General features: G+C 36.5%; 1 protein-coding gene across 1 annotated transcript in view; it reads left to right on the top strand.

Moving 5' to 3' along the window:
• The window catches only part of LOC140158396 (kielin/chordin-like protein), a 74117-nt gene that overhangs the window by 33455 nt on the left and 13456 nt on the right, over positions 1 to 27206 (top strand). Inside the window, exons 21-25 of the mRNA XM_072181489.1 lie at positions 16409 to 16603; positions 19203 to 19400; positions 20951 to 21148; positions 22884 to 23072; positions 24824 to 25018. Of these exons, the coding sequence (XP_072037590.1) occupies positions 16409 to 16603; positions 19203 to 19400; positions 20951 to 21148; positions 22884 to 23072; positions 24824 to 25018 (975 nt within the window). The remainder of the gene's footprint in view (positions 1 to 16408; positions 16604 to 19202; positions 19401 to 20950; positions 21149 to 22883; positions 23073 to 24823; positions 25019 to 27206) is intronic.

Genomic DNA, 27206 nt, shown 5'->3' with positions numbered 1-27206 from the left:
AATATTTCATCTAAATTTCGTTTTTGTCTCATAACTCAAAAACGGCATGTCGTATGAGCTTCAAATTGCACACGAATTGAGAGTGGATTATATGCTTTGTAATCATAATAAAATTGTTGATAAAGAATTTGGTTTATTTAGGAATGGTCATTGGAAACACCCCTATGCTAAATTACTCACGTTTCTTAATCATGGCTCTAAAATGCTCTAAAATGTCGTTTTTGTCCATAACTCAAAAACAGAATGTTGTATGAGTTTCATATTGCACCAGATTTGAGAGTAGATAATATCCTTTTGAATCATAATAAAATTGTTGATAAAAATGTTGAGTTATTCAGGGAGTGGTCACTGAAAACACGTCCTATGCTAAATTACACAAGTTTCGTAATTATGCTCTCTACTGTAGTCAAATTTCGTTTTTGTCTCAGTAACTCAAAAACACTACAAATACATTTTTTACAATATCACACTGTTTTGGAGCATGTTTCCAAAATATTTTCAATGTTATTAAAACTTAAAACATTTTGTACCCTTTATGATATAACCCAACATGTAAATGTTTTCTCTACAACTTGTGTATGCTGAGTATAGGCATATCCGAGCGCATCAGAACGACTATGATGTCACACTTTGAAAACACCCCTTTCTGAATATTATTTATATTAAAACACGCTTTAGATGAGAAAAAAAAAAAAAAAAAAAAAACACACAATTGAATATACTATTTAAAAAAAAGACCACCACTGGGACTCGAACCATTCACATCTGTCAATAGTCAAAAGGTTATCAGTCTGAGGACTGTTCCGCTATGCCACGCTGCCATTTACTCGCAATCGAGTAACAAGTTTTGTTCTTTTATAGTAGTCAGGTATCGGGAAAGTGTAAACTTGTATAGAGTGTTTGCACGAAAGGTCATGGGTTCAAATCATCCTCCAGACACGCTCCATAAGATATGCTAATGCATAGAGTACAAAGAATTACTTGATCAAAACCAGTTAAACAGGTGATTGGTATTGTACTCCGTGCATTTGCATGTCCTCTGGAGCGTGTCTTTAGGATAGTTTGAACTTAATGATCTTCCATGCAAGCACCCTATAGTAGAAACGGCAAAATGTATCAGTTTACCATAATGACAAAATGGTCCAAAAGCGACATTTTATGTTTTTAGGCCGCATCTCACGAAGCGTCACGTTCGTTTACATTTGCTATACCAATTGAAAATGTTTTATTGCAAAAGAACTGAAACATTCGTTTTATATATGAAATTTGCTAGCAGTTAAGTTTACCAATTTGAATTGAAATAAATACGCATAAACAACTCATTTCTGAATATTATTTATATTAAAATACGCTTTGCGATGAGAAAAAAACAAGAAAAGAAAAAAAAACAACAATTGAATATACTTTTAAAAAAAGACCACCAATGGGACTCGAACCACATCGGTCAATAGTCAAAAGGTTATCAGTCTGAGGACTAATCCGCTACGCCACGCTGCCATTTCGCAATCGAAGTAACAAGTTTTGTTCTTTTATAGTAGTCAGGTATCGGGAAAGTGTAAACTTGTATAGTAGAAATGGCAAAGTGTATCAGTTTACCATAATGACAAAATGGTCAAAATCGACATTTTATGTTTTTAATGCCGCATCTCATGAAGCATCACATTCGTTTACATTTGCTATACCAATTGAGAATGTTTTAATGCAAAGTGTTAAACATTGATTTCATATAAGAAATTTGTTAACACTTTACCATTTTGAATTGAAAACTTTCTCAATTGGTATATATATTTATTTCAATTCAAAATGAGATGCGTGCCTGAAAAACATAAAATGTCATTTTGGACCATTTTGTCATTATGGTAAACTGATACACTTTGCCATTTCTACTATACAAGTTTACACTTTCCCGATACCTGACTACTATAAAAGAACAAAACTTGTTACTCGATTGTGCAATGACAGCGTATGAGTGGATTAGTCCTCCGACTGTTAACCTATTGGCTATTGACTGATGTGCGTGGTTCGAGTCCCAATGGTGGTCTATATTTTTTCTTTAAGTGTATTAAATTGTTGTTTCATTTTAATTTTATTTTTTTCTCATCGCAAAAGCGTATTTTGTTATAAATAATATTCAGAAATGAGTTGTTTCAAATTGTTACATCATAATCTTTCTGATTCGCTCGGATGTGCCTATACTCAGCAAACACAAGTTTTAGTGAAAACATAAATTTAACACGTTAAGTTATATCATAAAGGGTGCAAAACGTTTTAATAACATAAAAAAAACATTTTGGAAAACATGTTGCAAAACATTGTGATATTGTACGAAAAATTCATTTGTAGTGTTTTTGAGTTATGAGACAAAAAACGAAAATTGACTCAGTATCATACAGAAGAGGGCCATAATTACAAAACTTGTGTCATTTAGCATAGGAGGTGTTGTCAGTGACCACTCCCTAAATAACTCAACATTTTTATCAACAATTTTATTATGATTCAAAAGGATATTATCTACTCCCTAATCGTGTGCAATATGAAGCTCATACAACATTCTGTTTTTTGTGTTATGGACAAAAGCGACATTTTAGAGCAGTTTAAAGCCATAACTATGAAACGTGTGTAATTTAGCATATGGGGTGTTTTCAGAGACCACTCCTTAAATAAATCAAATTCTGTATCAACAATTTTATTATGATTGCAAAGCATATAACCCCCTCTCAAATCGTGTTCAACATAAAGCTCATACAACATTCTGTTTTTGAGTTATGGACAAAAACGACATTTTAGAGCAGTTTAGAGCCATAATTATGAAACGTGTGTAATTTAGCATATGGGGTGTTTTCGGTGACCACTCCCTAAATAAACCAAATTCTTTATCAACAATTTTATTATGATTGCAAAGCATATAATCCACTCTCAAATCGTGTGAAATTTGAAGCTCATACGACATTCCGTTTTTGAGTTATGAGACAAAAACGAAATTTAGATGAAATATTTTGCATTCGGTAGAGACAATCAACGAAAAAAGTCCTTGGAACGCTTGGCACACTCTGTCAAGATTCCGTGCAGAATTTCTTATGTTCATGGAAATGACCTATATTGTGTTTGGGAAGAAACGTGACATCTACAACAATGATTTCCCCTTCCCTCTCCCCATCAAGCAATGTTGGAACACATTGGGGAACCGCTGAAGACATTGGCATTTCTCAACATTGCACGGGGGAGAGGGGGTGACAGTTTTCCGTTATTTACACGCAAGCGTTCCAAGACTTTTTTCGTTGATTGTCTCTGCCGAATGCAAAATATTTCATCTAAATTTCGTTTTTGTCTCATAACTCAAAAACGGCATGTCGTATGAGCTTCATATTGTACACGTATTGAGAGTGGATTATATGCTTTGTAATCATAATAAAATTGTTGATAAAGAATTTGGTTTATTTAGGAATGGTCATTGGAAACACCCCTATGCTAAATTACTCACGCTTTCTTAATCATGGCTCTAAAATGCTCTAAAATGTCGTTTTTGTCCATAACTCAAAAACAGAATGTTGTATGAGTTTCATATTGCACCAGATTTGAGAGTAGATAATATCCTTTTGAATCATAATAAAATTGTTGATAAAAATGTTGAGTTATTCAGGGAGTGGTCACTGAAAACATGCCCTATGCTAAATTACACAAGTTTCGTAATTATGCTCTCTACTGTAGTCAAATTTCGTTTTTGTCTCGTAACTCAAAAACACTACAAATACATTTGTTACAATATCACACTGTTTTGGAGCATGTTTCCAAAATATTTTCAATGTTATTAAAACTTAAAACATTTTGTACCCTTTATGATATAACCCAACATGTAAATGTTTTCTCTACAACTTGTGTATGCTGAGTATAGGCATATCCGAGCGAATCAGAAAGATTATGATATAACAATTTGAAACTACTCATTTCTGAATATTATTTATATTAAAACACGCTTTTGAGATGAGAAAAAAAAAAGAAAAGAAAAAAAACACACAATTGAATATACTATTTTAAAAAAAGACCACCACTGGGACTCGAACCATTCACATCTGTCAATAGTCAAAAGGTTATCAGTCTGAGGACTGTTCCGCTATGCCACGCTGCCATTTCGCAATCGGAGTAACAAGTTTTGTTCTTTTATAGTAGTCAGGTATCGGGGAAAGTGTAAACTTGTATAGAGTGTTTGCACGAAAGGTCATGGGTTCAAATCATCCTCCAGACACGCTCCATAAGATATGCTAATGCATAGAGTACAAAGAATTACTTCGATCAAAACCAGTTAAACAGGTGATTGGTATTGTACTCCGTGCATTTGCATGTCCTCTGGAGCGTGTCTTTAGGATAGTTTGAACTTAATGATCTTCCATGCAAGCACCCTATAGTAGAAACGCAAAATGTATCAGTTTACCATAATGACAAAATGGTCCAAAAGCGACATTTTATGTTTTTAGGCCGCATCTCACGAAGCGTCACGTTCGTTTACATTTGCTATACCAATTGAAAATGTTTTATTGCAAAAGAAATGAAACATTCGTTTTATATATGAAATTTGCTAGCAGTTAAGTTTACCAATTTGAATTGAAATAAATACGCATAAACAACTCATTTCTGAATATTATTTATATTAAAATACGCTTTTGCGATGAGAAAAAAAACAAGAAAAGAAAAAAGAAAACAACAATTGAATATACTTTTAAAAAAGACCACCAATGGGACTCGAACCACATCGGTCAATAGTCAAAAGGTTATCAGTCTGAGGACTAATCCGTTACATACGCTGCCATTTACAATGTCAGTAACAAGTTTTGTTCTTTTATATTAGTTGAATTGGAAAGTGTAAATACGTATATAGAAATGGCATTTATTTCAATTCAAAATGGTAAAGTGTTAAAATCGAATTTCATATAAGAGATCAAGGTGTCATGAGCGTTTGCATTAAAACTTTCTCAATTGGTATAGCAATGTAAAAGAACGTGACGCTCATGAGATGCGGCCTGAAAACATAAATGTCGATTTTGACATTTTGTTTTGTCATTATGGTAAACTGATACACTTTGCCATTTCTACTATACAAGTTTACACTTTCCCGATACCTGACTACTATAAAAGAACAAAACTTGTTACTTTCGATTGTGCAATGACAGCGTATGTAGTGGATTAGTCCTCCGACTGTTAACCTATTGGCTATTGACTGATGTGCGTGGTTCGAGTCCCAATGGTGGTCTATATTTTTCTCTTAAGTGTATTAAATTGTTGTTTCATTTTAATTTTATTTTTTCTCATCGCAAAAGCGTATTTTGTTATAAATAATATTCAGAAATGAGTTGTTTCAAATTGTTACATCATAATCTTTCTGATTCGCTCGGATGTGCCTATACTCAGCAAACACAAGTTTTAGTGAAAACATAAATTTAACACGTTAAGTTATATCATAAAGGGTGCAAAACGTTTTAATAACATTAAAAAAACATTTTGGAAAACATGTTGCAAAACATTGTGATATTGTACGAAAAATTCATTTGTAGTGTTTTTGAGTTATGAGACAAAAACGAAAATTGACTCAGTATCATACAGAAGAGGGCCATAATTACAAAACTTGTGTCATTTAGCATAGGAGGTGTTGTCAGTGACCACTCCCTAAATAACTCAACATTTTTATCAACAATTTTATTATGATTCAAAAGGATATTATCTACTCCCTAATCGTGTGCAATATGAAGCTCATACAACATTCTGTTTTTGTGTTATGGACAAAAACGACATTTTAGAGCAGTTTAAAGCCATAACTATGAAACGTGTGTAATTTAGCATATGGGGTGTTTTCAGAGACCACTCCTTAAATAAATCAAATTCTGTATCAACAATTTTATTATGATTGCAAAGCATATAACCCCTCTCAAATCGTGTTCAACATGAAGCTCATACAACATTCTGTTTTTGAGTTATGGACAAAAACGACATTTTAGAGCAGTTTAGAGCCATAATTATGAAACGTGTGTAATTTAGCATATGGGGTGTTTTCGTGACCACTCCTAAATAAACCAAATTCTTTATCAACAATTTTATTATGATTGCAAAGCATATAATCCACTCTCAAATCGTGTGAAATTTGAAGCTCATACGACATTCCGTTTTTGAGTTATGAGACAAAAACGAAATTTAGATGAAATATTTTGCATTCGGTAGAGACAATCAACGAAAAAAGTCCTTGGAACGCTTGGCACACTCTGTCAAGATTCCGTGCAGAATTTCTTATGTTCATGGAAATGACCTATATTGTGTTTGGGAAGAAACGTGACATCTACAACAATGATTTCCCTTCCCTCTCCCCATCAAGCAATGTTGGAACACATTGGGGAACCGCTGAAGACATTGGCATTTCTCAACATTGCACGGGGAGAGGGGTGACAGTTTTCCGTTATTTACACGCAAGCGCCCAAGACTTTTTTCGTTGATTGTAGCTATAATGGTCAAAAATGTGATTTCAAAAAAAATGCTACTCCTTCCACAAATTTCATGCGATGAGGACATGGTTATATCATGTGACTCGACTTTAGTCGGTGTCTATAGGGTGTGCTCAGATAAGGGGTCAAAGGTCATTAAGGGGTCATTTCGGTCAAAGTCTAAAAATATTCAAAAAATCACTGTCTTTACAAATTACATAGCAGAGAGTCGCCATTAGCACACATGCATTGCTACTAGCCAGGGTCTTTAGGATGCCTACAGTTTTGGGGTCAAAGGTCATTAAGGGGTTAATTCCGGTCAAAAACCAAAATTATCAAAAATGTTCAAAAAATTTTTATCTCAAAATGTAAACAGACCAGAATAATATAACCAACATACATGAATTAGTGTTACCTGATGTATGCATGGTATTTTTATTTTGGGGGTCAAAGGTCATTAAGGGGTCACTTCCTGTTTTTAGCTGAATAAATTCAAGAATTTTGATTTCAAGAACTGAACATGTTAGAATTTTTAAATTAAAATTGGAACAATGCATTTTGTCGGTGTACATAAGGTTTTTTTTCCATTGAGGTCAAACGTCATGAAAGGGGTCAAAAGGTCAATCAAAAATTTAAAAAAAATCAAAATCCATGTTTAAGTTCCGATTAAGCTGAAATTCACCAGGAATATTTCTTATGACATCCTAAGCACAATGCAAGAGCATTTGACCCCATCCGTAACCCAGGGGTCAAGTTATAGGGGTCAAATTGCGGCTTGTATTCAGCGTCTGTTGACTCTAGTTCTTTCTTTACCTAGCCGGGTCTCCGGGTCTCTCCCGGCTAGGGATTGTTTTCCCTAATCGGTCACCAAATTCTGGCAACAAAATACACATTTTTGCTCCAGCTCAGACATGCTTCGACCGATTTTGACCTAACTTGGTCACAACCATCATTGACCACGACCATACATGTCACGTGACTTTGAATGGGTTAAAGGTTACAGAGGGGTCAAATAGGCCATAAATGTGATTTGAGCTAAAAGTGCTTTTCCTCCTACATGCAACATCCTACAATGACGTCACTTGCACATAAGCATCTGCTATATCCACTGTTTATAGGGTGCACACAGAATTGGGGTCAAAAGGTCATTAAGGCGTTACGGTATAAAACCAAATACCTGTAAAATGCTTCTTGTGCCACAAATTACATAGTACAATATATTACTTCCACATATAGCATCGGCTATACCCAGTGTCTAAAGGTTGCACACAGAATTGGGGTTAAAGTTCATTAAGGGGTCATTTCGGTACAAGTCTAAAAAGCTTCAAAATTTATATCTGCTACATGCAGCATAGTGCGTTGATGCCATTTGCACTGATGCATGGCCCATTGACCAGTGTTTGGGGAGAAATGTTAATTTTTTTAATAGCCACTCCTTATAGTGCATATTTGAAGTAATTAAGCCATTTTTGCTAACATTTAGACACCTCAGGACACTTTGTAGATATGAAACACAGCTGGCTATTGCTGGAGATCATCCCTGACACCTGTATACTTGGGTAATCACAGCCACAAAGTGCAATTTAAGGTGTGTTCAGACATGGGGTATAGTATTCGAGCAAATGGGCAGGCCTATTTACCTTGAGTAGAGTGCCCAGTTGGGGTAAACTTGTGATGAATGTTGAGTTTGTGCATGTCTGGACATATTTAGCTTCCCTTTGCAATTCCAAAGCTGACTGGGGCAAAATTTGAGGATTTCTACATGTAGTAGTGTGGACATAGGAATAAGGAATCACAATTCTCAAGGATTCTATCCTGTCTGAACATGATTGGATTGAGTGTCGGCAGTGGGTAATAATTCATTTCTGGATACACAAGTAGTGCATTTTTTGGCCACATCGATATATTTATATGTTTCTTTGGCCAAAAAGATATAATGATCTGTTTCCCATTATAATATGAATACGGAAAATAAAGTCCTTAACTGGTTGGTGGTGGTGGTGGTGGTGGTGGAGGGGGGTGATGATCCCGTTGGGTAGTATGAAGCCATGAAGGTCATCTGAGGTAAAAGGTCAGGTCAAATTCAAGGTTGCTCCAATGGGGCTGTAACTCGGGGGGTTAACTTCACATGCCCCTCCTGTAAGAATGGAACATTGTTTCCATAAGGCATGTCTGTGACATAGTATAGATCTAAATTCTTTGAAAGATTAAACATGCATAATAACATTATATCAATGTCAATATATTATTGATGAACATATCAATATACTAGTAAGTGCAAATGCGGTGGTAGTATGAACGGACCTTTAGAGTTTGTCTTGTTTTTGTTCAACTCATCATTTTCCGCTGGTACAAAGTTCTGGAAAAGATGAAAGTTCTTCAGCCCTGGAACTTTAGGGTGCTGGAAGCAATGTTCAGCATCTTCTTCCTAAAATTTACAAATCAGCTTCAGCTGTAGTTCTCACTGAAATCTTTAAGGAAGTTGGATATGGTCCCTGGTGAAGTGTAGCTCTTATTTCAAACACATTTATTATATATTGGAAAAGTTATAATTCATCTGTGTTGCCCTAACAACAAAGAAATGGTTATAGTAACCTTTGCCCTTGGTGTACAAAGTGATTGTAACAGTTATTGTCCCGGGGTTATTGTATGGCAGGATTTTCGACTTGAGTGTAAGATATATTATGGAATATCACTGGAATATATAGTTCATGAATTTGTGCTCTGGTTCTGCTTGCAGAGGTTCTTGGACATGAAGTAATTAAGCAGTCATATTTTAAAAGCAGCATACACATAATAGTTCAGGTAAAGGTATTAAAGTCAGCAGTTCTTACTCTCTAAATGTAAAAAAGAGTGAATTTCCACTCTTTCAAGGAGTTGAATGAAGGACAACCCATTTTTGAGCATGTGAGTGGAAAACACTCAAAAATAAAATAAAGTACATTTTCTTTAGGCAATATTCACAATTTTGAGAGTAAATAGACGACTACTTCAATCCTTTTAGAGTGAATTTTTCCACTCAAGGGGTTGTCCTCCATTTCACTCATTTTCCACTCTTTCCACTCGTGTACATTTAGAGAGTAACTGGAGCTTAAAGTAAAGGTATCTCGTTCAAATCAGATACATAATTGTCTCTGTTTTTATGCATGTCATCTCATGCCTTTATATACGTAAGTTTACATGGTTTCAGAATTACTTTCTTCACCCATAAGCTATTCTGTCTTACAATGAAATAAGCGTATACGTTTCAATCAAATACTCAATTTTGAGTAACATAACTTGAATTTCACATATTTCACATGTATATTCTTTAATTTTCCAGTTTATTTGTATAGGCAATATTGGTAGCCTAAATGTTGCTTATAGTTTCATTCAAAGTTGATTTCTTGTTTGCAATTATACACTTGTTTCCTTGTTTCTTTGAAACATAATCTTGAGGTGCAATAAACCAAATTCTAAATCAAAACCATATTACAGTTTCTTTAGTTTTGTTAAAATAATCGAAATCAGTCTGTAATGTTATTTTGTTTTTATTACTTTTCATTTGAACACTATGTCCAATTACATACTGGAAGTAGTTAGATTTTTCATGAGATCAAATTAACATCAAATTTTGCAAACTTCTAGTGTAGTGGTCATTAATAGTGCTAATGTATTTTTTAATAGTGCCAACGCATTCTTTGTTTTGAGATAGCGCATGTATCTCTCTATATGTCACAAAAGGTCATCAGAGGTCAAAGGTCAGAACAAATTTAAAGTTGCTCCAACCAGATTGTAACTTGCAGACAATGATCCCTGACACTTGGGGAGTATTAAACCATAGAGGTCATCCGAGGTCGGAGGTCAGGTCAAATTTAAAGTTGCTCCGACTGGGCTGTAACTTGTGGAAAATGATCCCTGACATGAGTATGAAACTGCAAAGGTCATCTGATGTCAAAGGTCAGGTCAAATTCAAAGTTTCTCCGATTGGGCTGCAACTCAGTGAAAATGATCCTTGACACTTAGGAAATATGAAACCGCAAAGGTCATTCAAGGTCAAAGGTCAGGTCAAATTGTAAGTTACTCCAACTGTGCTGTAATTTGGGGAAAACAATCCTGGCACTTGGGGAGTATGAAACCGCAAAGGTCATTGGAGGTCAAATTTAAAATTGTTCGATTGGACTAACTGGTGGAAAATGATCCCTGACACTTGGTGAGTATGGAAACGCAAATGTCATCAGAGGTCAAAGGTCAGAACAAATTTAAAGTTGCGCCAACCAGGCTGTAACTTGCAGACAAGGGTCCCTGACACTTGGGGAGTATAAAACTGTAAAGATCATCCAAGGTCAAAGGTCAGGAGAAATTTAAAGTTGCTCCAACTGGGCTGTAACTTGCAGACAACGGTGGTGGTGGTGGTGGTGGAGGGGGTGATGATCCCGTTGGGTAGTATGAAGCCATGAAGGTCATCTGAGGTAAAAGGTCAGGTCAAATTCAAGGTTGCTCCAATGGGGCTGTAACTCGGGGGGGTTAACTTCACATGCCCCTCCTGTAAGAATGGAACATTGTTTCCATAAGGCATGTCTGTGACATAGTATAGATCTCAATTCTTTGAAAGATTAAACATGCATAATAACATTATATCAATGTCAATATATTATTGATGAACATATCAATATACTAGTAAGTGCAAATGCGGTGGTAGTATGAACGGACCTTTAGAGTTTGTCTTGTTTTTGTTCAACTCATCATTTTCCGCTGGTACAAAGTTCTGGAAAAGATGAAAGTTCTTCAGCCCTGGAACTTTAGGGTGCTGGAAGCAATGTTCAGCATCTTCTTCCTAAAATTTACAAATCAGCTTCAGCTGTAGTTCTCACTGAAATCTTTAAGGAAGTTGGATATGGTCCCTGGTGAAGTGTAGCTCTTATTTCAAACACATTTATTATATATTGGAAAAGTTATAATTCATCTGTGTTGCCCTAACAACAAAGAAATGGTTATAGTAACCTTTGCCCTTGGTGTACAAAGTGATTGTAACAGTTATTGTCCCGGGGTTATTGTATGGCAGGATTTTCGACTTGAGTGTAAGATATATTATGGAATATCACTGGAATATATAGTTCATGAATTTGTGCTCTGGTTCTGCTTGCAGAGGTTCTTGGACATGAAGTAATTAAGCAGTCATATTTTAAAAGCAGCATACACATAATAGTTCAGGTAAAGGTATTAAAGTCAGCAGTTCTTACTCTCTAAATGTAAAAAAGAGTGAATTTCCACTCTTTCAAGGAGTTGAATGAAGGACAACCCATTTTTGAGCATGTGAGTGGAAAACACTCAAAAATAAAATAAAGTACATTTTCTTTAGGCAATATTCACAATTTTGAGAGTAAATAGACGACTACTTCAATCCTTTTAGAGTGAATTTTTCCACTCAAGGGGTTGTCCTCCATTTCACTCATTTTCCACTCTTTCCACTCGGTGTACATTTAGAGAGTAACTGGAGCTTAAAGTAAAGGTATCTCGTTCAAATCAGATACATAATTGTCTCTGTTTTTATGCATGTCATCTCATGCCTTTATATACGTAAGCGACATGGTTTCAGAATTACTTTCTTCACCCATAAGCTATTCTGTCTTACAATGAAATAAGCGTATACGTTTCAATCAAATACTCAATTTTGAGTAACATAACTTGAATTTCACATATTTCACATGTATATTCTTTAATTTTCCAGTTTATTTGTATAGGCAATATTGGTAGCCTAAATGTTGCTTATAGTTTCATTCAAAGTTGATTTCTTGTTTGCAATTATACACTTGTTTCCTTGTTTCTTTGAAACATAATCTTGAGGTGCAATAAACCAAATTCTAAATCAAAACCATATTACAGTTTCTTTAGTTTTGTTAAAATAATCGAAATCAGTCTGTAATGTTATTTTGTTTTTATTACTTTTCATTTGAACACTATGTCCAATTACATACTGGAAGTAGTTAGATTTTTCATGAGATCAAATTAACATCAAATTTTGCAAACTTCTAGTGTAGTGGTCATTAATAGTGCTAATGTATTTTTTAATAGTGCCAACGCATTCTTTGTTTTGAGATAGCGCATGTATCTCTCTATATGTCACAAAAGGTCATCAGAGGTCAAAGGTCAGAACAAATTTAAAGTTGCTCCAACCAGATTGTAACTTGCAGACAATGATCCCTGACACTTGGGGAGTATTAAACCATAAAGGTCATCCGAGGTCGAAGGTCAGGTCAAATTTAAAGTTGCTCCGACTGGGCTGTAACTTGTGGAAAATGATCCCTGACATGAGTATGAAACTGCAAAGGTCATCTGATGTCAAAGGTCAGGTCAAATTCAAAGTTTCTCCGATTGGGCTGCAACTCAGTGAAAATGATCCTTGACACTTAGGAAATATGAAACCGCAAAAGGTCATTCAAGGTCAAAGGTCAGGTCAAATTGTAAGTTACTCCAACTGTGCTGTAATTTGGGGAAAACAATCCTGGCACTTGGGGAGTATGAAACCGCAAAAGGTCATTGGAGGTCAAATTTAAAATTGTTCCGATTGGACTAACTGGTGGAAAATGATCCCTGACACTTGGTGAGTATGGAACCGCAAATGTCATCAGAGGTCAAAGGTCAGAACAAATTTAAAGTTGCTCCAACCAGGCTGTAACTTGCAGACAAGGGTCCCTGACACTTGGGGAGTATAAAACTGTAAAGATCATCCAAGGTCAAAGGTCAGGAAAAATTTAAAGTTGCTCCAACTGGGCTGTAACTTGCAGACAACGATCCCTGGCGCTTGGGGAGTATGAGACCATAATGGTCATCCAAAGTCATAGGTCAGGTCAAATAATTAAAGTTACTCCGACCGGGTTGTACCTTGCGGAAATAATCCCTGACATTGGGGCGTATTAGCTCAGCCTGTATTAGCTCCAAAATACCAACACGCCCCCGGCTAGGTTTGTGGTCTATGACCACCATTTGCCACTAGTTCTTCTTTCTTTCTTCTGGCAACCGCAATCAACTGCATGTAGCTCCGCAAGGGATTGACAGATTTCAACCAAAGTTGACCCAAATGACCACTGGGCTAGGCCAAACCTTCCATTTGACTTTGACCTCGCTGTGACCTTTGACCTAGCTATAATGGTCAAAAATGTGATTTCACAAAAAATGCTACTCCTTCCACAAATTTCATGCGATGGAGACATGGTTATATCATGTGACTCGACTTTAGTCGGTGTCTATAGGGTGTGCTCAGATAAGAGGTCAAAGGTCATTAAGGGGTCATTTCCGGTCAAAGTCTAAAAATATTTAAAAAATCACTGTCTTTACAAATTACATAGCAGAGAGTCGCCATTAGCACACATGCATCGCTACTAGCCAGGGTCTTTAGGATGCCTACAGTTTTGGGGTCAAAGGTCATTAAGGGGTTACTTCGGTCAAAAACCAAAATTATCAAAATGTTCAAAAAATTTTGTCTCAAAATGTAGACAGACCAGAGTAATATAACCATCATACATGAATCAGTGTTACCTGATGTATGCATGGTATTTTTATTTTGGGGGTCAAAGGTCATTAAGGGGTCACTTCCTGTTTTTAGCTAAATAACTTTAAGAATTTTTATCTCGACAACTAAACAAAGTAGAATTTTTTAATTAAAATTGGAACAATGCATTTTGTCGGTGTACATAAGGTTTTTTTTTCATTGAGGTCAAAGGTCATTAAGGGGGGTCAAAAGGTCAATCAAAAATTTAAAAAAATCAAAATCCATGTATAAGTTCGATTAAGCTGAAATTCACCAGGAATATTTCTTATGACATCCTAAGCACAATGCAAGAGCAGTTGACCCCATCCGTAACCCAGGGGTCAAGTTATAGGGGTCAAATTGCGGCTTGTATTCAGCGTCTGTTGACTCTAGTTTTTGAATTGTTTTTGAGGATTTTGCAGAATAAAAAATAAATAAGTTCATTGTTTCTTGTCCCTTGTCATATTCAAACTGGTATCTCTTTGATCACAGCAGCAGATAGGTGTATCCCATCATGCTCTGCAGTACCACAGTAGAACTGCACATGCCATAGAAAGTGTACACAAAATCCCTCACTTCAACTTTCAATTACTCGCTTATATCAGGGAGGTTAAGACTTTTGTTTGAAAAAATATGATCTCCAAAGTATTGTGAAACTATCCATAGCTCTCAATATCTAAGCCGCTCTTACTTATGTTTTGTATGTATTTGCTATGGAGCAAGCAGATGCATGATGGGATACTCCCTTCAGCTGCTGTGCTCTTTGATAGATACAACTTGTGTCTAATTGATACATGCAGATTATTTTCCCCATTGACACCTATTTATATCTACTGCAACTCCCTTTATATTTAATGTGTCTACTTGATGTGTGTAATAAATATGATACCTGTACCTTATAATCATGTGTTTCTTGTTGACTTTCCTTGGTATCTGTGCTTTCCCCTCTTCACAGCTTGTGACATCTTGATACATATGACACATGTCTATGACCTTGATACATTCAGCTGATGTTACTTAACTCAATTGTCTCCATATCTCCTCAATACTTGTGCCCTGTTTTCTTGTTACATACAGGAATCGTGTCTCCTTCAACATCTGATATACTTCTAACAGGTGTCTATCTTCCAGTCTTTGATACCTCAAACTTTTGTCTCAAAATGTTTGATGTGTGTTCTTGGTACCTGTGCATTGGATAACTTGGACATCTGAAAGTATTGTGTCTTTCAAAGCTGTAACCTATGTTACAGTGAAAACTCTACAACCTGTGACCTGTGTTCACTGTGTTACAGTGAAAAAATCTGTAACATGTGTTACCTGTAACATGTGTTACCTGTAACCTGTGTTACATATAAGGGTTGTTTTACAATCAGGGTACACAGATTGTCTCACTGGGGGTGAAAAATGAAGTGTCTAGTTTTTCCTCAATTTATTTGTTTTTGTGTTGTAGATGGGTCAAATAGGAAATCTGTAAAATTTGTAGGCGTCAAGTGTTCAGAGTTTCAAGTTATGCCAGAAACATGTTTTTGATACACATGTTTCTGTATACCCCATTTTTCGGAGAGGACACATTTTGATTTGGAAACCTGACGTCCAACTTTCAAACATGTGATACATGGAAACTAAGTGTAAGTGGACTAAATGTTTATTATGAGTTTGTAGGATATATATAAGTGTTTTTCAAGAAAATATAATTTAAGTCTTGGGTCAATTTTAACTATGGATTATGAGCTTGTATTCGGAGAGGACATTTTTTGACGGAATTTTCAACATAAATTTGAAGAAATGGTATAATTAATGAAACAGTCACAATCTTACGTGGTTCTCAATTTTGAACAATCATGTTTCAAACATTACTTCTGAACTGTCAAAATATGTTTTTATGGTATTGCTGGCAGTGATATATCATTTGCAAAGTTCACAAAGGTCAAATGAGACGGCTATTTTGTCCCAAAATCATACAGAAATGTATATTTTCATCATTTGCTAAGCATTTCAAACAGTTTCTTCGTGGCTGTAGGTGGAACTAATAGGGGCCAATAATTAGGCATGGCAACTTTGAATCACAAGTTAATCTAATATTTGAAACAGGGCACAATATGGTGCTCAGCCCAAATGTACCCTGATTGTAAAACAACCCATAACCTGTTTTACTGTGTTACGTATGCCTTAGTGATTCCTGTGACACCTGTCTCTTTGACACCTATACCTTACATTCCTTAATATCTTAAGTTGTGTCTTTTTGAAACCTTGTGTCTTGCTGAAGCATTTGTATGTCACTTTGTGGTATCTGTGCTTTGTGTCATTTGCAACCTCCATCTTTGACTTGTGTTTACTAATATTTAAACCTTGCATTGTCTCCTTCATATGACTTGTATGCTGATGCCTGCAACTTGTGTCTCATTGACAGTATTGATTTATTGATTTCTTATAGCTGAGGAACCTTCCACATGTGTTGCTGAAGATGGTACAACAAAATCTCATGGAGAAAGATGGTCAGAAGGACCTTGCACAGACTGCACTTGTATGAATGGAACAAATGATTGCAATACTCTTCAATGTGGTTGGCCAAATTGTCCTTTAGGAGCGACGCCTGTTACAAAACCAGGAGACTGTTGTCCATCTTGTCGTATGTTTTCACTTGTTTAATTAGCCACTATTATCGATTCTAATTCCAGTGACACCTCATACATATTGTTCTGGGTATGGTTAGGCCAATGTTCACTAGATGGGCATACAAACTAGGAATCAGGAAAGTTGAAAAAGAAGGAGGGAGAACGGAATTATATCCTTGAGATAATCCCGTAGGTAATCCTGTCGCACCTATTCATAGTCATTTATTCTCAAGTAGTTACACATCTACTTGAAAGTAGCCTTTGATGTGATGTGGGTTGCCGACTACGGTTGATTAATTTTCACTCCAGAATTAAAACCATATCCAATGTTTCTATAGAGAATCCCTTGAAAGTATGCACCTGATGTTGCTCTGAAGGGATGCCACACGTGGATACTATAAGAAAGAAATGTAGTTTTGTAAAGATTCCAAAAAAATCCGCCCATTTTGGAACATATATTAATTATTTAGGAGAGTGTTTTAGGATTTTGATAGAAAAGGGATGATTTTTGATCATCTATATTTTATTGTTTTATGTATTTTCCTGTCATTTCCTGCAAACCTAATAAAGATATTTTGATAATTGAAAATAGGCTGTATCATAAATCGTAGAGGTTGAAAGCGTAACCAAGCGTGCAAAATTATTATTTGCCATGGAACTTCGGTCATATTTTATTTGAAATAAACTTGATGTTAGGATCTGCATGCATGGTTAGACTTCTCCGTAGTCCACTTGCCAATTGTGCACTACTCTGGCTATTACATTTAAGCTTAAAACTCTGATTTAATTAATGAGTGCACAATTGATAGATTTTCACAACTGATCTTTTCAGTCACCGTCGCGCCTCTGTTTGTTAGCTTCCCAAGTGGACTACTGACTTTGCCTTGAGAGTTAGGCCAATTTCTGGCCTAACTAAAATTGGTGATGATGTAATGCATCTTTAAAATGAATCTGGCTTGTGATTGGTCGCCCAGATCTCGTTATTGTTTAAATCCTCCCGGCGTACTGGTACCATTATAACTATACATGGTACACAACTATCTATGGAATGCGCCGCTTTTGTGCTGGTGGATGAACGTATGCATCTAGCGCGTATTGTACCACCATGCTTAGTCTTGTGGTTAGATTTTATTGATAAACAAGTATGATTGACAGTGTGTGAGTCCCGGGGTAAAGTTCTGCTTAAAAGTGAAAGTCCATAGTCGGTTTTTCGGATAATAAACTGGCAGATTCTAAAATTAGAATTGTTCAGTATTGAAGTGTCATTATAATTATGCCATTATGATATGTTGCATTAAATAATATAAGCCTACGTAGGGCCTATACTTTACTTTTACTGTCACAAATATAATTATATAGCCTAAACTTTTTCATAACCATTTTATACTAGTATTTTGATGTAGGCCTACTAAATATCAGTATAATTTCGAGTTCAACTGAATGCGTTCATCATGATTAATAACATTTTTATTTATCAAAAATCGACTATGGCATAGTCTACATGCATGGTATGCACAGTATTGATGGTATACAGACACTGACCTTTCCCTAAAACTAGTAAGCAGCAACTTGTGTATCACACCCGTCATGGGTTCGAACCCTTTTGTTGTATTTTATTGTTAAACCTAAATAGCGTGATTGCTTTTGAATGAGCGGCAACACACATATTTTGTTTGAGGATAGCTGGATCTATCTCCTTTCTTTACATCTTCTCTGCTAGGAATACTGCCTTATTATATTGATTTTTCAAAGTAAAATGCTAATCTCTATTATAATACATCTAAAGGCTCAGGGAAATTAATGAGGTGTCACTGGATTTGGAATCTATATAAAAGTTTGTTTTGGTTGGTGGGTTATGGTTACCTGAGGTCATCCAGGGGTCATCTGAGGTCAAATTAGTAAATACTGTCATATGGGCATGAAACTTGGTGGGTACAGTTGTAAACATTAAGTGCCAAATTTTAAGATGGTCATTCAGGGTCACCAGGGGTCATCTGAGGTCAAGTTAGTAAAAACTGTTGTATGGGCATGAAACTTGGTGGGTACAGTCACCATCAGCCAGGTAATCGTGACAGCTGAGAACCGCCAAATACAGGTGACCACCTATGATCTTACATTATGGCTTTAAATACTGAGCTTAACTGCATGGTATGCTTTTTATACCAGTCTACAATAATAGGTCATATCAATTTAGTATTCAATCCCATAAGAACTACATGCTGATTGGCCAAAAAGAAATTTTCATCACCAATTGGCCCAATCAGCAACATTGTTAGAATAATTTCACCACACACAAAAATTGGGGTGAATTATTTGCAAAGCTCCATTCTGATTGGTGATTAAAGTGAAAATATCATGTAATTGACCAATCAGAGGCAATGTTAGATCGGCAGGGGGTTAACAAAGTTTAACATGGAGATACAATTTGATGATCACATGCACCAGCAGTTCTCAAACCAATTTGCAAACTTTACCCTGTATTTCTTTTAAAAACCATTTGTGTACAAATTTTGAATGCATTTGAGTAGTGTCAACTTTTTCTAATAGCATATCTTTATAGTCTTTATTTATCATTGATCAATGATCAATATTATTTGATCATCTCTATTGCAGCTGGTGACGATAGTGGTGGATGTAATGCAGAAGATGGAACTCCTAAATCGACAGGAGAGAGTTGGTTCGAAGGACCTTGTACAGATTGTACTTGTACTGATGGCATTAAACAGTGTAATGAAATTGTATGTGACTGGCCAAGGTGTCCAGGAGATGCACAGCCTGTAACTAAACCAGGAGACTGCTGTCCCAGTTGTCGTGAGTTTACTTACTCGGTTTTACTTTCTTCCAGTGTCTTGCATTCTAACTTGATTCCCCTAAGTTGTGTTTCTGTGACATTTAAGAAGTGTCTTCTTTATACCTCTAACCTGTGTCTCCATAATACCTATGTCTAACTCCTTCCTCCTTTGCACCTCAGTATTTTCTCTATAATTCCCCTAACCTTTTGTCGTAAATTGTGTGCCGTATTTGTGTTATGCACTTTATTCATTTCAAATCTGTATTGTTACCTTTTCTTCAATATCTGTGTCCCCCTGTCTCTGCCTGTGTTTCTTAGATACCTGTAACATTTTCCCCTCAATACTTGTGTGTCTTTGACACTTCAACATTTTGACCTTGATACACTTACCTTTTGTCTCCTTAATACTTCAGGCATGAGAATTTTCAGGCTTTTGCTTGAATTCGGGCAGGTTTGTTGTCCAAATTTACACATTTTTCAGCTTGTTTTGGACTTTTTAAGGTGAAATTTACATGTGCTTTCTCAAGCAGTTTTCAAAAAAGCCATTCTCATGCCTGATACTTACATGAGTTTCTCCTTGATATTCCTAACTTGTGTCTCCTTTCCTTGATCCCGCTGACTTGTGTCTCCCTAATAGGGCATACCTTCATCACTTCCTCCCTGACATCTAACTTCTTTTATACCTACAATGCTTTATCATTGTGTCTTCTTGACAGCTTCAGCATATGCTACTTGATATAATTCAAGACCGAACTAGTTTGCGTTGGATGTAAGGGCAAGGCACGATGTGATTGGTTGCTGACCTGCATTTCCTTGATACCTACAGCAATTTTCCTTCATATCCTTAATTTGTTTCTTTGATATCTCAAACTTTGTGTCTGTGATACCTAACATGTGTTTCCTTGATACCTGCAAAACTTCCTCTTTGATACTCCTAACTGTTGTTACCTTGATATTTATTTTCTTCTTGATACACTTAACTTGTGGTGTCTCCTATATACCTGTAACATTTTCTCATTAATTACCCTTAACTTTGCCTCTGATACTCTCACCTGTTTTTCCTTGATACTGGTGGCATGTGTATATTTGATGCAAATGTCATGTGTCTTCTTGATATTTGTTTTACTTATCCTTGCAACATCTTAAACTTGGCATCTTCTTTGCACCTGTTATACTTATATTACGTCCCTTATACGTCTGTGGGTGTGTCTGCTTCAAACATTGGACCTTTGTCTGGCATATAACCTTATTTTCTTGAGCTGTTGGTGTCTGTTCTTGATAACTGTACCATATAATCAGCGGGACATTTAAAACTTGCTACCTTCAAAACTGTGACATTTGTCTCATTGATTACTGTACCTTTTGTACCTTGGATTACTAAACATGTCTTTTTTAAACTTTGTTTTTGTACCTGTGCCTGTGTCTGATGAATACCTTCTTAATGCTGTGATACCTGTTGATACCTAGTACCTACACACTGTGTTGCCTCCAAATTTGAGGCATGAGATTGAAATTTATGTCTCAGTAGCATATGTCTTCTAAAAAATATTGATTTACTGATTTCTTGTAGCCGAGGAACTCATTACCACTTGTGCTGCTGAAGATGGTACAACAAAATCCAATGGAGAGAGATGGTCAGAAGGACCTTGCTCAGACTGTACTTGCAGTGAAGGAATCAAGGAGTGTCTGTTATTTCCATGTAGCGTACAAGAATGTCCCAAAGGAGCGACACCTGTTACATTACCAGGGGAATGCTGTCCATCATGTCGTATGTTTTCATTTCTTATCAGCAAATAGTACTAACAAAGAAATTTCAATTAACAGCATTGCAAAGTATGTTAAAATTACATCTGGTCAATCAGTCATACTTATTTGTGACAAACGAACTCATGTTGTGACTGAAACTTTTAGTCTTTAGCTGGGTTGCGATGCAAGTGACTTTGAGTACCGGTAACTTCCGGTATAGATGACACCAGCCTTGAGAAAGTTATATCCGGATGCCTCTGCCCAGGCAATTCTGTCCCAGCCGTGAGAACAGTGTTGCACTTTTCTCAAATAGCAAGATAAGTGTGCTTCATCATGGTCCCTACTGTGGTATAAATGTGGTCAGCAGTTTCAATGTAATTGTTGTTATTTTTGCGATGGGTCATTTTCCAGATTTAGTGAATGGGTATAAATTGCTAAAGAGACAAAATTATTTCTGCAAGAGACTTATATGCAATTATCTTTGTATATGATATGGCTTCCATAAAACAAACAAGCTCCACAAGAAAAGAAAAATCCAAAGACTCACAAATGTGGAAAATTCTGTGGACAAAATAAACAATGTACAGCAGAGGCGTACCAACCGGAGAGCAGATACAGGAACAAAATTGACCAAAAGCTGCAATGTGCATCTTCCTTTGGTCTGGTTTAAGGCCACAGTTGTCCTCATTTTGGCCCATTTTAGCATTAAAATTGGCAATTTGTGCACGTTTTTGTCCCGGTTTTAGTCAATTTAGTAGTGGGTGAGCGGGACGATGGAGGCTTGGTGGTTCTGATACACCCCCAGTGCACAGTTTATCTCATTTAGCTTCATTCAGCAGCCTTTGTTTTGCTGAAGATGTCAAATCTGGGATAATATTTTTGAGATGATATCCTTGTGCAACTTGGTCACCTCATATTTCATTTCAAAGACCATGCACATAATACTCATGAACAAAACATCTGACATGTTTTTGGATACCAAATTCAATATTTCACTTGCATCTCACCACTGCTGCCCAGGTTCAATTTCCCGCATTACCACATGTGATATTGGTTGCAGATCCATGCTCGTCCTCGCATGTTTTTCTCTGGGTGCTCCGGATTTCTTTCTGCTTCTAAAATTGGACCTCTTCCCATATCTCCGTCCTGTCATATTCGATTGGCATCCCTTTAATTTAGTAGCCTCTGAGCACTATTGGGCTTTGCCTGGATCATTACATTTTTTTAAACAACAATTCAGCTCATATGTCCACACTGTATAGTTGTGCGGGAGACTCTTTTCAAGCTCATTCATCTGTAAAGAAATATCCTTGAGCACGAGAAATAGGGAAATAACAAAAAGCAGGCCTCCGAATCTCTGTGTGAAAGTTATGGAGCGTAAACTCTCTCATTTTTCATAAGAGCTAACGCCCTTTATATCAGTTTAGTTGATCGCCGGTTTGTCATGTCAGCCAAATGTCATAAATAAATAAAATAAATAAGACAGCAAATGCCTATGAACCATTGGATGCAAACATTTCTTGCACTTGCTGATACAATTTCAAAGAGATGGGGTAAAATCAGAGCTGGCATTATTGGTGATGTTGTGTATACTATTTGGGCAATGGTGTTCAGTGTATTCACTGTGTACATTAGAATACATAAATAGGTTAGGAATTTGAGTAGTATTCAAAAGCTACTTATTGTTTTTTGTTACCAAATAATGAAATATTATTTGTGCTTAGCAATTCTACTTTCTCTGTAATATTTTATTTTAGCCGGTAAGGGATGTGCTGCGAGAGACGGAAGTTATAGAGCTAATAAAGCGAGTTGGTTTGAAGGACCATGTACTGAGTGTCTTTGCAAAAAGCATAAAAAAACTTGCAACACCATCGCATGTGATATACCACAATGTCCTGGAAATGCAAGACTGGTGTACACGACTGAAGAATGCTGTCCAACATGTCGTGAGTTCAGTTGGTGCATGTGTTTGTTGATAACAATAGCATAGTTCAGACTCCAAAATAACAACTTATGATGTTGCTGTAACCCCTCAAGTATTATGCCATCCCTTAGAATTATTCTTGTAGTCCACTCAGTGATGTCAACATTTATATTTACCTGCTAATATGTGAGTTTTTCAATTGGAGAGTTAAACCTAGTCTATCCATGGTCTATCATGAGTTTATTAGTTTGACCACACCCAAAAGTATACAGAACTTTCTGGCTTAGAATCAACACTTAGATTATTCTTTGACTCACCTCAAGTTGGGTGCGACATCAGTGCTTTTTCGCAGTTGTGCTGCAAGCGTGTTGATAAAACTCCCTTGTACTTATGCATGTGTGTATGCTCTGGGTGAGTAAATTTATTAAAGCACTGCAGGCTTTAGTCTTTCACATGTTATTTTAGTACACCATTGGGCTTTACAATGCAAAAAGAAGAAATTCAAGAAAAATTTAGGGCATTGCTGTGGAGCAAATCACACATTGTAGCGTTAAGTCCAGCTGCAATTTTACATTCAGGATGTATGGTGTGCATGACCAATCTCAGAAATGCTACAATCTCTGAAAGTTTTATTGAAAAGCTTCCCAAAATACATGAAAGTTTTGTTATTAGGTAACAAATATTATCATATACATAACATGTCAAAAGATGGTGCCTACCTTGTAAATATCTCTTTGATGTTTCTGTGTTTTAGTGATTGTTTTGTTGATTTTACAGAAAAAAAGAATAAATAAATAGGTTGTCTGTCCCTTTAATTAGCAGACTTTTAATGCATTTGTATATCAACTGCTCAGTGCTGGAAGTGGGTAAGTGAAATAGCTGCCCTGTGAACATTTGGCAAATTACACACAGTACATGTAGTATCCATCTACACCAGGCAGCTATTGCATTAACCCACTTCTGGGACTGAGCAGTTGATAAACTCTTTCTGTACCATTGATGGTACCTTTCTCTGATATTGCTGTCCTGTCATATTGATACTGGTATTTCTATGATAACTGCTATTTGTGTCTAATTGTTGACACCTTTTCTGTGTCTACTATATCCTGCTTTATATCTAAAACATGCGTCTATATGATATTTGTGACATGTTTGATTTTGATATCTGTACCTTATGACCCTCAGGCTGTGTTTCTTGTTGACTTGTATTTCCTTGGTATCTATGTCTTTTCCCCCATCCCACCTTGATATCTATATGACACATGTCTATGACCTTGATACACTCAGCTGATGTTACTTAAATCAATTGTCTCCTTAATACTTGTGTCCTGTGTCCTTGTTACATCCCGAAATTGTGTCTCCATCAACATCTGACATGTTTTGTACATGTGTCTATCTTCCAGTCTGTGGCATCTCAAACTTTTGTCTCAAAATGTTTGATGTGTGTTCTTGGTACCTGTGCATTGGACAACTTGGACAAAGCATCATCTTCAAACCTGCAGCCTGTGTCCTAGTAATACCTGTCTCCTTGACACCTATACCTTATATTCCTTAATATCTTAAGTTGTGTCTTTTTGAAACATTGTGTCTTGTTGAAGCATTTTATGTCACTTTGTGGTAACTGTGCCTTGTGTCATTTGCAGCCTAACTTGTGTTTATTAATATTTAGACCCTGTGTTGTCTCCTTCATATTCCTAGTATGATTTGTATATATCTCCCTGATGTCTGAAACTTGTGCCTCATTGAGAGTATTGATTTATTGATCTTTTGTAGCTGAGGATCTTTCCACATGTGTTACTGAAGATGGTACAACAAAATCTGAAGGAGACAAATGGTCAGAAGGACCTTGCACAGACTGCACATGCATGAATGGAACAAAGGATTGCAATATGATTCAGTGTGGTTGGCCAAGGTGTCCTGGAGGAGCCACGCCTGTTACAAAACCAGGGGACTGCTGTCCATCTTGTCGTATGTTTACATTTTTATGAGTACAAAACAATTTCTAAATAACAATAATAGAATGAGTGGTAATCCCACTTATTGTCTCTCCTGATAAGGCAGGAGACTATGTAATCACTTTTCCGTATGTAGGGGGGTGGGGGTGTGTATGTGAAATTTGGTTAAAGTTTTGATTAAATGCTCTCAGATGAACAGTTCAAATCCTATTGCAAGGAAACTTGGGCCATAGGTGCAATATGAAGTTTTTTATGTTATGAAGTTGTGTCACATAATTTCCAAGGTCATTTCAAGGTCACCATAGGTCATTTGAGGTCAAATGTTTTCTTGAAATTTGGATTAAATTGCTCTCAGGCTATGTATTTCGCCATGCTTTGACGTATAAAGCTGCAATTTTGAACAGTGATAAGGGCAAGTTTGTCGAGCTACTCAGTGATGGGGGAAAGTGCAGGAGGGCAGGATGGGCAGTACGGGGGTGGGGAGGAAGGGGGTAAGGCAGAAGATAACAAGTAAAATACCCTGTGAAAAAAATATCTGGAGATCCGTATGGGGTATAGTGACGTAACTTGGTGGGGAGTAGCGCGACCAGAGGTTCTCGACCTGAGTAGATTTTCAGGTCATTTGGGAGTCATCAGGGGTCATCTGAGCTCAAATTACTACAAATTGTTGTATGGGTATGAAACTTGCTGGATACAGTCAACATTTAGAGTCAAATTTTTGCGGGGTCATCCAAGGTCACCCAGGGGTCATCTGAGGTCAAATTACTAACAACTGTTGTATAGGCATGAAACTTGGTGGGTACAGTCAACAGTTAGAGTCAAATTTTTGAAAGGTCATTTCAGGGTCACCAGAGGTCATCTGAGGTCAAATTACTAAAAACTGTCATATGGGCATGAAACTTGGTGGGTTAGTCAACATTTAGAGTCAAATTTTTGGAAGGTCATTTCGGGGTAATCCGAGGTCACCCAGGGGTCATCTGAGGTCAAATTACTAAAAACTGTTGTATGGACATGAAACTTGGTGGGTGAAGTCATCATTTAGAGCCAAATTTTTGGAAGGTCATTTCAGGGTCACCAGGGGTCATCTGAGGTCAAATTAGTAAAAACTGTCAGATGGGCATGAAACTTGGTGGGTACAGTCACCATCAGCCAGGTAATCGTGCCCAGCCAAGAACCGCCAAATTCATTTACCTCTACCAAAAGTAGAGGTAAATGCAGACGGTCGCGAAAGCAGGCGAGACTCGTGGTTCGAGAACCTCCTTGTTTTATTTGTTCATGTGACATTTGTCTGATTGATTACTGTACCTTGTATAACCTGGATTACTAAACATGTCTTCTTGAAACTTTGTTTTTGTACCTGTGCCTTGTCTGTGGAATACCTTCTTCATGCCTGTGATACCTGTTGATATGTACACTTTGTATTCCTCCAAATTTGAAGCATGGGATTTTTCAATTTATGTCTCTTTGAAAACAGTACATGTGTCTTCTTAAAAACATTCATTTATTGATTTCTTGTAGCTGAGAAACTACTTTCCAGTTGTGTTGCTGAGGATGGTGCAACAAAATCCAATGGAGAGAGGTGGTCAGAAGGGACATGCACAGATTGCACTTGTAATGATGGACTCATAGAGTGCTTGTTAGATACATGTAACTTGCGATTGTGTGATGGAGGAGTGCCAGCTATTACATTACCAGGAGACTGCTGTTCATCATGTCGTATGTTTTCATTTCTTATGAGCAAATAGTAATAACAAAGAAATTTCAATTAACAGTGTTGTACTTTTCTCTAATAGCAACATAAGTGTGCTTCAACATGGTCCCTTGTGGCATAAGTGTGGTCAGTACTTCTAATGTAATTGTTGTATATGCTGTTATATTATTTGCAATGGGTATGGACGTAATGTGAATGGACGTAAAAGGCTAAAGAGCCAAAATTATATCCATGAGAGAGTTATATACATTTATCTAAAATATAGCTTCCATAAAACAAACAACTTACACAAGAAAAAAAGGCCTACGACTTGAAAATGTGGAAAATTCTATATGACAAAATAAACAGTGTACAGAGACATACTGTCTGGAAGGCAGATACAGGAATAAAAGTGACTAAAAGTTGCAATATGCATCTTCGTTTGGTCTGGTTTAAGGCCACAGTTGTCCTCATAGTCGAGGATCGAGACATTTAAGACCCAATATAACCA

The sequence above is a fragment of the Amphiura filiformis genome, chromosome 8, assembly GCF_039555335.1.
Source record: "Amphiura filiformis chromosome 8, Afil_fr2py, whole genome shotgun sequence".
NCBI classification, from domain to species: domain Eukaryota; kingdom Metazoa; phylum Echinodermata; class Ophiuroidea; order Amphilepidida; family Amphiuridae; genus Amphiura; species Amphiura filiformis.
This window is presented reverse-complemented; position numbering and strand designations above follow the sequence as displayed.